At 32.9% G+C, this 13,517-nt stretch overlaps 1 protein-coding gene and 2 pseudogenes across 2 annotated transcripts; all 3 read left to right on the top strand.

The window, feature by feature from the left end:
- Nucleotides 1-2,550: 2,550 nt before the first annotated feature.
- LOC146896723 (uncharacterized) lies at nucleotides 2,551-6,089 on the top strand (annotated as a pseudogene). The gene is made up of 4 exons (XR_015021445.1): nucleotides 2,551-2,712; nucleotides 4,124-4,249; nucleotides 4,367-4,439; nucleotides 5,701-6,089. The product of XR_015021445.1 is annotated as an uncharacterized LOC146896723 (transcript).
- A 1,303-nt stretch (nucleotides 6,090-7,392) lies between these two features.
- LOC146896721 (uncharacterized) lies at nucleotides 7,393-11,922 on the top strand. The gene is made up of 5 exons (XM_085732525.1): nucleotides 7,393-7,550; nucleotides 7,647-7,696; nucleotides 10,901-11,006; nucleotides 11,123-11,181; nucleotides 11,602-11,922. The coding sequence occupies exons 1-5, from the start codon at nucleotides 7,434-7,436 to the stop codon at nucleotides 11,651-11,653; spliced, it is 384 nt and encodes a 127-aa protein (XP_085588651.1). The 5' UTR covers nucleotides 7,393-7,433; the 3' UTR covers nucleotides 11,654-11,922.
- Nucleotides 8,328-10,637, top strand: LOC146896722 (cytochrome b561 and DOMON domain-containing protein At2g04850-like; annotated as a pseudogene).
- Nucleotides 11,923-13,517: the final 1,595 nt, after the last annotated feature.

Genomic DNA, 13,517 nt, shown 5'->3' with positions numbered 1-13,517 from the left:
AAAAGTTGTTAAAAAATGGATATTCAAATGTCATTTCTCTTTACCATTATCATAAATGCAAAATAGAATATATTGAATTGCGAGTGATAAATGTAGTACTTAATTAAAGTTATAATTGGAAACAAGTAGTTAATATTGTATTGAAAAAGTGAAATGAGTTAGTTATTTTAGGACAATTTTTTTTTTACAAGACTCACTTATTAAGGGACGGAGGGAGTATCGGTTAATCACATAAAAATAATTTAATATTGATGATATGAAAGAATTGAAAGTAAAAGTATGGGTCATGTTAACAAGTATCCGTAAAGACATTTGTTAAGGATTTTAAACTAGAAATTATTGATGAATTTTAAGTTGAAAATGTTACTTTTTGTTATTTCAATGTGTTGAATGCACAATTTTCAAAGTAAAGTTTTCATTTTAAACTTCTTAACAAGTTCCCTAATGACATTTGTTAGCATTTCTCATATTTATAATAAATGCTCCTTAGAAAGTCATCTAGCATTTTCCACTTAGGTTGACTTGATGATATTGACTTGAGACCTAGTAGTGTGCTCCTCCTTAAAGTCTCGATGGATCTATGATCCAACACACCGTACAAAAGAGATTAGAGAGAGTTAAGAAATTAAGTGATATTAAATAGATGTGAATGGATCCTCTCCCGCTATTGTGCCAATTTGAGTGGACTAATTTACTTTCTTTAAAAAAAAAGGGGTCTTGCTAACAAGTGCCCTAAGGGCATTGTTTAAGGAACCCACAAAAGGAAATCATGTCTTGAAAATACAAGTCAAACACTTGTTAAAGTTATAATCGTACCATTTCCAATGCAAAAGTTGCTACTTTTAGATGCTTAAACAATGCCCTTAGAGCACTTGTTAGCATTTTCCAAAAAAAAGTTATTTAGTATAAAAAGATTTTTTTAGATCTTTGATCCAACACACCGAACAAAATAGATTAGAGAGAGTTACAAAATTAAATTTGTTTGAATATTTTTAAGAAAATGTTAACAAATGTCATCATGACACTTTTTTTTTGATAGAATGTTATCATGACACTTGTTAAGAAGTTTAAAATAAAAACTTTACCTTAAAAATTGTGCATATGGTTAATTTTGTAGGAGAATGACCAAATGAGTTGATTCACAAAATTATCCTTCATTGGCGATATGACAAAGATAAATTACAAAAATTGAAAAACATAGTCATAAATCGGCAAAATTACACTCGATGTCGCTTATCTTAATTTCGTAAAACGATTTTGTCTTTTATGTAATTTTTCACGTCATTTTGGTCCATTTACATATGAATTTTTAAACATGAGTTAGTTGATGGTCCATTTTTTATCGACTTGAGATATGAGTTAGTTGATGGTCCATTCAAAATCAAGTAATTAAACTCGAGTGATTAAAAAACTAAAAAATCAGCCGGCCCTAATTTTTTAGTGAGAGAAACTTTGTCTTCTCTCTAAGTTTTCTTCCTCTTTCACACATCGAGGAGGGCTGATTTTAGGTCCATTTTTGACCTAGAATCACCCCTCTACATCTCTTTTCCCCTTTCTTTCAATCTAAATAAGTGATCTCCACATACATCAAGTTTTTCTTTTGTGTTTTTTTGTGATTTCGTCGTCTTAGTGCAACGTTGTGTTGTTCGTCGTCTTGTGCGACATTGTTTGATTTTGCATCTTTTGTTGTGCGGTGTTCGTTTGCTTCGTATTGAAAGATCGGCTTCAATCAATCACAAATTCAATCAATGATTTGGGCGTCAACGTTGCGGATCCGAAGCATGGGTATTCTGGTGATTTAGGGTGTGTTTGGGAAGAGGGTTTAGGAGGGGAAGGGAGGGAGGGCTTACATTCCTTTTTTAATTTAAAGACATTATAAGATGATTTTTAAACAATTGAATTAACAACATGATAAATAATCATATAATACTTCAAAAACATTTAATTTATCTTAAAAAGACATTTTACATTGTTCTTAATTTAAAAAATAAAAATGAGCCCTCCCCTCCCTTCCCCTCCTAAACCCTCTTCCCAAACACACCCTTAGATTTTATCATATTATTTGTAGGCATTTTGCCGTTGAATGCTATTAACTTGGGTGTTGTGAGTTTGTTCGCAGATTCACCCTTTACGTTTTTAGCGATATTGATCATGTTATTGACTCGATGTATTCTATCAATATGAATGAATGAATATCTTTTGTTTTTATCAAAAAAAAAAAAAACTAAAAAATCATATATAGAATTGAGTTTGATTAAATGATGTAAACAATCCCTAACAACTTACCCCAATCATACTTCAGATTACAATAAAGATTGTTCACACAGAAGAAAACAAAAATATACAAAATTGCAAGATTCTAACAAATTAATTAAATTGAAAATGTTTGTTCATAATCATGATATAACTGAAAAGAGAAAATGGTGTAGCGTGTGCGTGGAAATTGGAATGATTGAAAGAGTAAAACGAGTAATGTAAGCATGTGATTGTGATTGAGAAGCTAGTAAATCTAAATCCAAAGCATAGCGTTGATTTTCATTCATTCATTTATTATCAATTAATCAATCAATATCAATAGTATAATAATTATAATTCTCTACCTTCACTCCACTCTCAAACTTCAAAGACAACATAACATAGTCAACAGGTTTGGTTCCTTATTATCATCAAATCAAAACAATATCATGGGACAAATCTTCGATAAATTACAAGGTTATTTTCTTTCTTTCCTGTTTTGGAATTACCTTTTTTGCTGATTTTTCTTTATCTTTTATTTTTTGGTTCCCACCTACAAATGATGTACATGGATGCAAATTTATTGAATCTTGAGATTTTCACAATTTCATAATTTGTTATACACTCTGTGTCTGTGTGTGTGTGTGTTTGTTTTACAACAGCTTGATTTTAGAGGAGTTTAATTTAATCCTTGATTGTGTAAGTAACACAATTTATCATGGAATTAAGGAAATTTAATTGGAGTCTTATATTGATTGAATCTGAATGGGTTTTTTTTTATTGATATATAACTCGTCCTATGATGACTGATCAACTCAAGTATGATTTCTGCCGGAAATTAAACTTGTAGTTTGCTTTTGTCAGATATGGCTCAGTTTTCTGAATAGCAGGCCAGGTGGCACGAGCGCGGAGAGTATTTAAACATAAGTTGTACTTTGTAAACCTTAAGCTTGATTAATAGAAAGATCTATAGCACCGACACTTCGATCGAAGGTGTGTCCGGTGTGCCACACGTACAAACCACTTGCACATGTGGTTACATTTAATTCTCATTTTCTAAAATTACTATCACGGTCATTGTCAGTGCTTCATAGATATAAAAGGTACTGCAGCCTCTATATCGGAGACGTAGGCACAATTGGACGATCTTTGTGATCAAATATCGTGCGTCTTCTATTTGTGTTTTTCATATCTTTTTACTTTTGAACCAAGTTGCTGTTCTAACAACTTTTAAACTGGAAAGTTGCATAAATCCATTGGCAGGGTTGATTGATTTATTTAATATATTCTGGATTTTTCGCTTATTGGGCTTTAGAAATCTAAAATTGTGTCATTTCTGAGATAAATAATGATATGTATTTGTTGATCTATACAACAAAAGTCTTGTGATATGCAGAACCTGTAAATCTTATTTTCATACTAAATAGCTTTTATATACAAAATGGGAGGACAAGAGAACTGGTAGAAGGAAAACCGACCAAAGAGAGAATAAGGATAAAGAATGACACAAGTCACATAAAGAGAATCATGGAAAATTATAGGAAAGTGAATGTATTTGTGCAAAATCAGTTGCAATAATTTTGGTATTTACCAGCGAAGATTTGAAAAAGATTGACAGAGAAAACCAAAGATAGTTCAAGTTCCAATTGAGTTTTAAATGCTAACTTATTGATCATGCCTTAATTCAGATAGGAGAAATTAATTTAAAATACTTATAAAATCTGTCAAAAACCATTCAAACTTACCCCTAATTTATTAAAGAACCTGTTCAGCATAACTGGCAACTCACTTCATTGACGGCTAAAATAATTCTTATATCATTCTACATGAACTCGAGGAATCTGGATTGAATGATAATGCAGTTTTTATGCTATGACATATAATGCAGGTGAGGATTGGAGAAAAAGCAAATTAGGAAGATAACAGATCGAGTTTTTCAGAATGTAAGGAATCAAGTCCAAACCGAGTACTTGAGTTTCGAAGATTTGTATATTGCTGTTTTACTTGTCTACAAGTAAGAAGTCTGCTTCGTAGCTGTATTCAACATTCTATCTTAGTCGATAAGATTTTCTTTTGAATAATGAATGAATTTGAATGGATCTTATAACTGTAACCTGTTTCTATGTCATAGTGATATCAACAAGATTATCCCTGGTCCTCATTTCGATCCTCCGTCAAAAGAAACTGTCAGACAAATCATGCAGGTACTTCATTTTGTCATACCAAGACCAAACTGTAAACTTGTTTATTTATGAATCTGATTTTTTCATGCCGTGAAAATGATTATATGCCGGGTTGCTTTGTAGCATAATATCATAACCATATTATGCACTACATGCATTTCTCCATCTTTTCAATGATAGGCCACTTGTTCATTAATTCCATTATTATCACAATGAAGAGTTTCTCTCTGAGAAGAAGCAACTATGCATTATCTGTTTAATTGTTTATACAAGAGTTTTGGTTCATTGGAGCGATGGCTGCGTCAAGATGTATGTATTTAAGATTAAGTGTATACTCAGTAATAGTGACAATGGGAGAAGTTCAAAATGAGGAATGAAAATTGTGAGAAGGACTTTAACTTTTTGGTTTTCATGGCTGTTACAGTTTTATAATTCTTTACTAGGGGTGGGAATAGGATGAGCCGAACGGCATTCTGCTTAAGTAGGGTTTTTAAGTCAATGATGGTATAGCATAGAGTGATTCAACGCTGTTATCGGATAATTTCAATAACATAAATGGTTGGAATAAAAAATTTACTTTTACAAATTTGGATGCTAAAAATTCTGTTATTTTGAAAAAATTGCATAGTAAATGCTGGCTTGGGACCATGCCCCGGTACAAATAACCAGAGGTTGTTTTCACACTTCATCACACTTTCAATATATTTTCAAGAAGCTAATTTTGTGATATGTGTAAAAAGTCGTATTCTGATTTTCAATCAGAATAAATGCAATGTTGTCAAATAACAGGTATAGTGGCGCTATAACATAGAAAAGTTTGAACAAATTGCTATTGTTCCATGATATTCTATTTAGTACAAAGTGCTGTCAAATAGAGACTATAACGGTGCTATAGCATTGTCGCATAGCGGAATTTAAATAAATTGCTATTTTTATGTGATCCAAAGAAGTTTTGTCAAATAGCAGCTATAACAACACTATGGCACTGTCGCATAGCGGAATTTGAACAAATTGCTATTTTTTCGTGATCCAAAAATGATAACACGGAATCCACATGTAAAACTTTTATCATAGACCATGAGTTGTTAGGCACATTTTGCTCAGAATCATCTTTCTCTCCATGTTTGACTATGTTAAAACATCAACACTTCTAGAGAAATTTAAATATATAATATAGGTTTGTTCAGATTAACAATTTCTCCAACTGCTATGAACAAATTTTCATGCATGTTATAGTTCTTGGTATCTTTGAATTTAGTATGCCTCGTTTAACAATGCGCAGGAATGTGATATGAACTTGGATGGGGCAATTGATCATGACGAATTTTGCGATTTCATCCAGAAAATGACAGCTGATACATTCACAGTTGTTAGTCAGAAACTTATCATCACTTTGGTTGTAGCACCAAGTGTTGCAATGGCAACAAAAAGAGCCACCGAAGGTGTCCCTGGCATTGGAAAAGTGGTGCAGAAGTTACCCAATGCAATTTATGCACCCCTTGTTACCCTTGCAGTTGTGTGGTTCCAAAAGATGGGAGACCAGTCTGGAATCTGAGTAGTACTATCATTGTTCACCATTTCTTATAAAACAGAATGATAGGATTATCCTGATTGTACATAGTATTGCCACTGTTTTCATGTCAGTTATAAAATTGATGTCCTAAATAAGAATGGCTGTGTTTAGCCTTTTGAACAAAAAATATACTCTTGACCTTTTTTCTGATAAATAAAAATTTAGGCGAGTTGAGTTCTGGGGACTCACCAGAGCCAATGAAAGAATCGAGGCGCAGAAAGTGCTGACAGAGTTACTCTTGACTTTACTGTCAAAGGCTATGCTATGCATGCGATAGTAATAGTTACATAATGACATGCGATGAGCCGATGACTCATTGCACTAAGTTTGTGCTATTGAAATTTAGAATTCAGCAGAGTAAATCATGAAGTTTGTGACAGAAAGTGTCAAGACACAAGGACTCGAAACTGTTGCTTAGTAAAAAGTTCCTCGATTAGACATGCTTTGTTCTCGCCTCTCTTCCAATTTCATTCCTTTCATCCATCACAATTTTCACAGCTTTGTATACATTCTCTTTGTGAACAAGCCATATTCTTCTTCACCTTTCTCTACTTTTCCACATTAACCTTCAATTTTGTATTCATGAAACCTTTGAATCTAGTTGCATTGAAACCTTTTCCACATTTTAGTACTCAAATCCAGTACTAAAATGATGAACTCTTTGTCTTGGCCCTTTCCAGAAGTAGGCTACAGAAAAAGGACTAATTATTTAGTTGTTTAAGCAGTTACTTGATGCCAAGTCTATGAGTCAAGTTTGGCAGTCAATGTTGGAAATCAAAGGAAAAAAATTTGTGATTCCTAAGGAAAAGTTCTATGTTGTTCTCGCATTGAAAAGATACTTAGTAAAACTCAAAGTCATCCAAATGAAACCATCACGACTCTCTCACAAAGGTGGTTATATAAAAGTGTTACGTAACACAGGAACACTAATATACTCTCTCCGTTAAAATTCAATTCATGTACCGTTTAAGAGAGAGATAAAGACAAAATCATCAAATTTAAAGTCGTCCAAGTATTTTCTGAACATCTAAAAATGTCTAAATCAATGTGACACATTTAAATCAATTTTATCTCCTCCAAACACAATTGAAAACAGCTGAAATTTTTTTATTTTTTATTTTTTTGTTAAAAGGATAGTTTTTCTCTTGAATAATCTGTAACAAACTAATTGTTTGTTAATCTCAGATATATCTAATAATATTGGTGTAACTCATCTAATTTTTTATTTTGTTTTATAACTCATCTAAATTTTACACACAAAAACGAGTGTTTATTTGGTAGTATTTCTTTCTTTTTATATATTTTTATAAATTTTTTGAAGGAATAATATTTTTATGAATATTTGTTGGGTCCAATTTTATGAATTTTCTTTTACATATATATATATATATATATCGGACAGGGAAAGCAGACAAGAAAAGAAAAGAACAGAACAGAACACAATGATGATAGTTACAACAGTTTCACCTCGAAACCCAAATTCATTGTTCATATCTCTTCTCCTAATTTCCTTTTTCTGTTTCACACCACTCCTTGCTAAATCTCCTCATCCAATCTCTGTCTGTTTAGTTTCCCTCACAACAATTTCATTTTTTGATTTCACTTTCTTTTACCCTTTTGGATTTTCATTTCTGGGTTTTTCATTTTTTATGCAGGATGTTCAAGTTAGAAACAACAAGATTCAATGTTATGCTGATATTGACAGGTTTTCTTCATTCTCCACTCTTTCCTCTTATTATAAGTTTTTGTGTTATTTTTCACAAAAATAAGTAGTTTATTTTGTATATGAAGATTTGATGAGTGATATTTGAAAGAATGTGACAATTTTTTGTGACAAACATAAAATGTTAGTTAGAGAAAAAATTATTATTAAATTAACAACCATTTAAAAATACCATGTTAGACAACTTTTTGGTTGTCAAAATAACTTTTCTGAAGTATTTAGTTCATATTCGCCCAGCGAAAAGTGTGATTCAAACATAATCGTTAGATCATTAAAAATATTTGACTTTTATACATACTACTTTTAAAGTCACACATATTGATGCTTGTGACGTGTTAGAATACCCTTTTGTGTACGGATGCGTTAAACTTTGACTTTTTATATCATAACATAAATTAGTAGTATTAATGAGAGGTATATTTGGAAAATTAAATAATTGTATTTGGTGATTCGAAATGATGGTTATATTTGGAGACAAATTTTTATTTTCCTTGTACTTAGAGAAAGAGTAGTATGTTACTGTCTGAGTTTCCACCAAACGCATAGAGTATTATATGTCTTTCCTTCAAAGTTAAGCATAGACAAAATTCACTAATGTACTCAAAATCTATGATGGCACATTACATTACATTACACTCTTCCTCAGAAGACATCATTACAAAACACAAATCGTTTACATAAAGATAAAGCTTTACAAACCAAATAAACCATCCACTAGTGCAATTCTCCATCTACCACAGCATCGTCATGTTTCTTGTTTATGTCTTTCTTCTCCAACTGTGCTTCCTTCCTCACATTGGTTTTTCATCTCACTGCACCACAGAAACCTCTACTAAAACCTTCCAAAAATGTATGAGCCTTCCCACCAGCGGCGAAGCTCGAAGAAAATTTATGCAGGGGCCAATTATAAAGAAGATTTTTTTAAACAAATATATTAAATTTAAGGATGAAATATACTTTTAGTTCCATAAATTATAATTTTTTTGGTTTATTCTTTAAAAAAATTATTCAATTTTTGTCTCAATTTTTTTAAAATTTTACAAAAAAAAAAAAAGTGTTTTTAGTCTTGAATTTAATCTCTAACAAAAAATTAAGGACGAAAATTAATAAATCTTAGGAACTTAACATAAAATTGCTAGAAACGTTGGATAAAATGCGTTTCAAGAACTCAATTTCATCAATAAATGCCTCGTTTAATATTAGATTAATAATGTCTTTTCAAATTTAAATAAATACTCCCTCCGTTCATATTTATAAGCAAAACACTATTTTTTAAGTTCATTGAATAACTAATGTATTTGATCTATATTATATACCAAATACATAGAGTATTCAATGAAACTAAAAAGTAGTTTTTTACTTATAAATGTGACCAGAGGAAGTAAGTTATTTGCAAGAAACTAATTGTCCATTTAATTTGTCTATGACTATTGTCTTGATAATTTTTATTGTTGAAAAAATATTTCTCTATTGTTGTTATTGAAACCGGAAGTATCAAACCAATACAAATAAATCTATCAATCTTGTAGTAATATTTTTACTTTATTATTTATGCTAATTTTTGCAGCTAAACTTGTTTGGGGTAGCTCAATGTTTATAATTTGGGGTAGCCGAATATAAATACATACCGACCAATTAAAGAATAATATTTTTTTTGGGGTAGCGAAGGCTACCCCTCCCATATGAAGGGCTACGCCCCTGCTTCCCACCCAACAAGCCTCTATAGCATGGACTTTCCACCCTCATAACTCCACCTTAGAGCTAGTTTTCTTTGGTACCTTCATTTCACCTTCTGGATGGGTTGGATGGGGAATCAACCCAACTTCATCAGAGATGACAGGAACTCGTGCTTTAATAGCCTTTTCTGATCCAACCTCAGGCCAAATAGTCCTACTTCCTTACATCCTAGACCCGAATGTAAAGCTCCAAAAATCTCCACTACTCTCTCGACCACTTGACATTCACCTTATCTCTTCCACGGCAGCCATATATGGTGGCAAAAGGGCCACCATACACAATGGTGCCCCCATCCAAATCTATGCCAAATTCAAACTAGAATCAAACAAAACCAAAATCCACCTTGTTTGGAATCGAGGACTTTATGTTCAAGGCTACTCGCCTACTATTCATCCAACCACCTCCACTGATCTCTCTTCCATTGCCACCTTGGACGTGTTGTCAGGTTCATCCGCTCGTCAACACACAGACCTTACAATGCTGAGAGTGATTCATGGTACCTTGAATGCCATCTCATGGGGCATTCTCTTACCAATGGGAGCGATAACTGCACGTTACTTTAGGCATATTCAATCACTAGGTCCTGTGTGGTTCTATGCTCATGCAGGAATACAATTGTTTGCTTTCATTCTTGGAACTGTGGGGTTCGCCATTGGCATTCGCCTTGGGCAATTGTCTCCGGGAGTGGAGTATAGCCTCCACAGGAAGCTTGGAATCGCCGTGTTTTGCCTTGGAGCCTTGCAGACTTTAGCATTGTTGTTTAGGCCAAACGCTAGAAATAAGTTCAGGAAGTATTGAAATCCTACCACCACGTTGTTGGGTACTCTTGTGTGGTGCTCGGGTTTGTGAATGTGTTTCAAGGGTTTGAAGTGATGGGGGCCAGCAGATCCTATGCCAAGTTGAGTTACTGTTTGGGACTTTCTACTCTGATTGGTGTTTCCATAGCTTTGGAGGTGATCTCTTGGGTGATTTTCTGTAGGAAATCTAAGGAAGAGAAAATGAAGAGAGAAGGGCTTGTCGGAACTTCTGACAAAGGGAGTAGTGGCATCCACACTTGAAAGAGAATACATACATCCATACTTTATAGCTGAAAAATTGTGGAAAAGAATATATAGTTTTGCTACACTTTTTGTTAAGAGTAAATAATTTAATTTGGTGCTGAAAAATGTTGCTTATGTTATTTTAATCCCCAAATTTTCTTTATAATGTGAATTTGTTAGTAATTGAGAGTTTTGGAAACAAAGTTATATTTATGTCTTTGGAGACCAAAGCAAGTAATATCCGAGGGGCCAGCTTGTATATTTACTCCATTTACTTTTATAGATATATGATGTTTTACTCATATTTCTGAGTCTTTTTTCTCCTCTTGAAAATTTGATTGGGTTGTGCATTATTTGGAAACTTTAGATGCACGTTTGTAATCTTCTTTTCTTTTTTGTGTGTGGATAGTGAATTGTGGGGTTGGCAATGCAAATCATCAATGATAGCAAGGGAGAATTGTGCTTTACGATGCCTTTCTCCATCTTGTTACGAGCTCATCTACGAGAGTGACCCGGTTAGACAAACTTTGCATGTCATATCCTTTTTTATGGGATTGAAATTAATAGTATTATTTCCATAGTCCTTACATTTTTGGAGATACTCAACCAGATTGCATTTTTTTCCTTGTAGCTTGAAGAGGGAGAAAAAGACATGATTCGGAGCCAAGAGTACAAATACTGTATGCATAAGTATGTTGCTGAAACTTGATGCTCAGAATTTTCATTGAAGTTTTAGTGCATTTGTTCATTACATAGCTATGAGTGGCTTCCCAAGCAACTGAGCCACCAATATCAATTCTTTACTCCACTCGATTGTAACTCGACACCTACCTAGTGGTTAGGTTGTTCCAAGTTACTACAGATTTATGATTGCTGTCTTTTGTTAAAAATTAGAACAGTGACTTGAGTCCTCAATTTCTGCATAACCACAGCAAAACTTCCATAATGTTTTTTCTTTAGAACACATGTCTATTGCAATGAGTTGGATTGACATGGCTAGATTTGTATAAGTCATTCTTTTTCGCGGTTGAATTAGATTTATAAATGAGAAAGCAACATGGCATGACTAGATGAGCTTTTATTTCAAGCATATTTGTGTTTAACTTGCAGGTTGTCCTTGGGAGAGGGCCTTAAGGGTGTTAAGGGTGCCTTTGACCGCTAATCAATGCAAAACTTCTGAATCGAAGACGAGGTTCTGGCGAATATATATGCCCTTACCAATTTTATTTAAGATTAAACTAAAAATATATTCAAATGTGTTCTTGGAAATCCAGTATAAGCTAGAAGAGTGCCTTAGTTTTGTACCTTAAGACTGATATGGTAGTAAACAAATCAATTTGTACCTTGTACATTTTTTGCTTTAAATTAGTTTAATGCACCAAGAACATATACCTTGGTCTCTTAGAGATGAGACTTACTTTTTGATCTGAATTGGATATCTCTCAAACTCAACTGTGGAGACTAATTTATCGAAAGACCGCAAACATGAGGGGCAAAACTAAACTCTCTCTCAAGAGGAATATTTTCCAAGCTTATAAGTTCTCTATGTGTTGTTTTGGTTGCCCAATGTTTTTGTCTATAGAAATTGTTTTGGCGGAGAATAAACTTTGTTACAGACATTTTTGTTTGGAAGATGCAAGTTTTTTGCAAATTGATTACTTTGGGATCAGTTTATATAAGTAGAAACTTTAGACCATTAACAACAAAAAGTGTATGATAAATAATACATCATACTAAAAAAAATGAAACGCTATGTGAAATGAAATTAAGGGACGACGAGAGTTATTTTGTCTAACCTATATTAAAAGCATAATTAAAAATAAATATTTTACTAAGGTCAAATATCCTAAGCAAGAGCTTTGTCATCCATTGCACTTCTATTTAGCTCGAGAGATCAAGTTTTATTGTTACACAAGGGATACCTATTTTTAAAAAGGTTTGTCTAACATGTGCAATATTGCACGTGTTAAGGTAATTAAAAGTAGTAACTTTTCATTGAAAACCCATAATTATTGATTAAAAGATACATATTTGATATAAAAAACACAAGTTCCAAGTCAAAATTACTACTTTGATAGAAAAACCCTTTTAAAAATAGGGAAATGTTTAACTAGTGCCCAAGACCTTGGTTAAGGAATCAAATGTAGGAAGTCTTGCATTGAAACTTGTGTTGTCAACTCATCAAAAGCTTAATAAGTGTTATTTTTACTTTGAAATTTTCTTTTAATTTTCTTAACTAGTGCTCTGCAAGACCGATTAACATGATCCTTAAAAATATAATAACAGTATATATTTTCAATTTTTATTTTTTTCATAAATGAAATTTATACTGACATATTCCATATCATTTATTTCTTTTTATGTGAAATTTCATATCATCATCAATTCTTTGATTATTTCATTATTTTACCCATCAATTTTAACCTAGTGTAAAGAAAAAACGCATAAGACAAAATCAATTATCTCTTCTTCTTCTTCTTCTTCTTCTCTGTTCCTAAGCGAAATGATGATGGCTGCGTTGAGTAACGGAAGTCCATGGATAAAGCTTGCTCCTCCATCTCTTCCATTTCCATTTCTTCATCAATCTTACTCTTCTTACACTTCTCGAATCTTCTCCTTTCGACGCAAATTCTCTGTCAATGCTCTTTCACAACAACAATCTCTTCCCGTTCGTGTTCGTTTCGCTCCTTCTCCTACTGGTAACCTTCATGTTGGTGGTGCTAGAACTGCCCTCTAAAAATGTTTCTGCTGCAGCCAAGAAAAGTGTCCAAATTCTTAGCAAACTTTGGGGGGATGTGGTGGACTCTGACCACACAACAGATGGCACTATGGACCTTGACACAGACACTGAAATAGTACCAAAGTTCAGCAGAAAGTTAGGAAAGAGTAGCAGCTCTATAAGAGGCAAAGGCTTGGATGGCATCACAAGTAGTGAGCACATCCAAACTCGTTCCAAAAAGGGTGTTATAAAACACAATCCCAAATATGCTTCTTAATATGTGTTAGTAGCTAGTTGTTTGCTTCTT

Source organism: Medicago sativa, chromosome 8 (genome assembly GCF_051527215.1).
Source record: "Medicago sativa cultivar Bolivia chromosome 8, Bolivia_mono, whole genome shotgun sequence".
NCBI classification, from domain to species: Eukaryota; Viridiplantae; Streptophyta; class Magnoliopsida; order Fabales; family Fabaceae; genus Medicago; species Medicago sativa.
The sequence above is the reverse complement of the archived record's forward strand: the minus strand, read 5'-3'. Positions and strand labels throughout refer to the sequence as shown.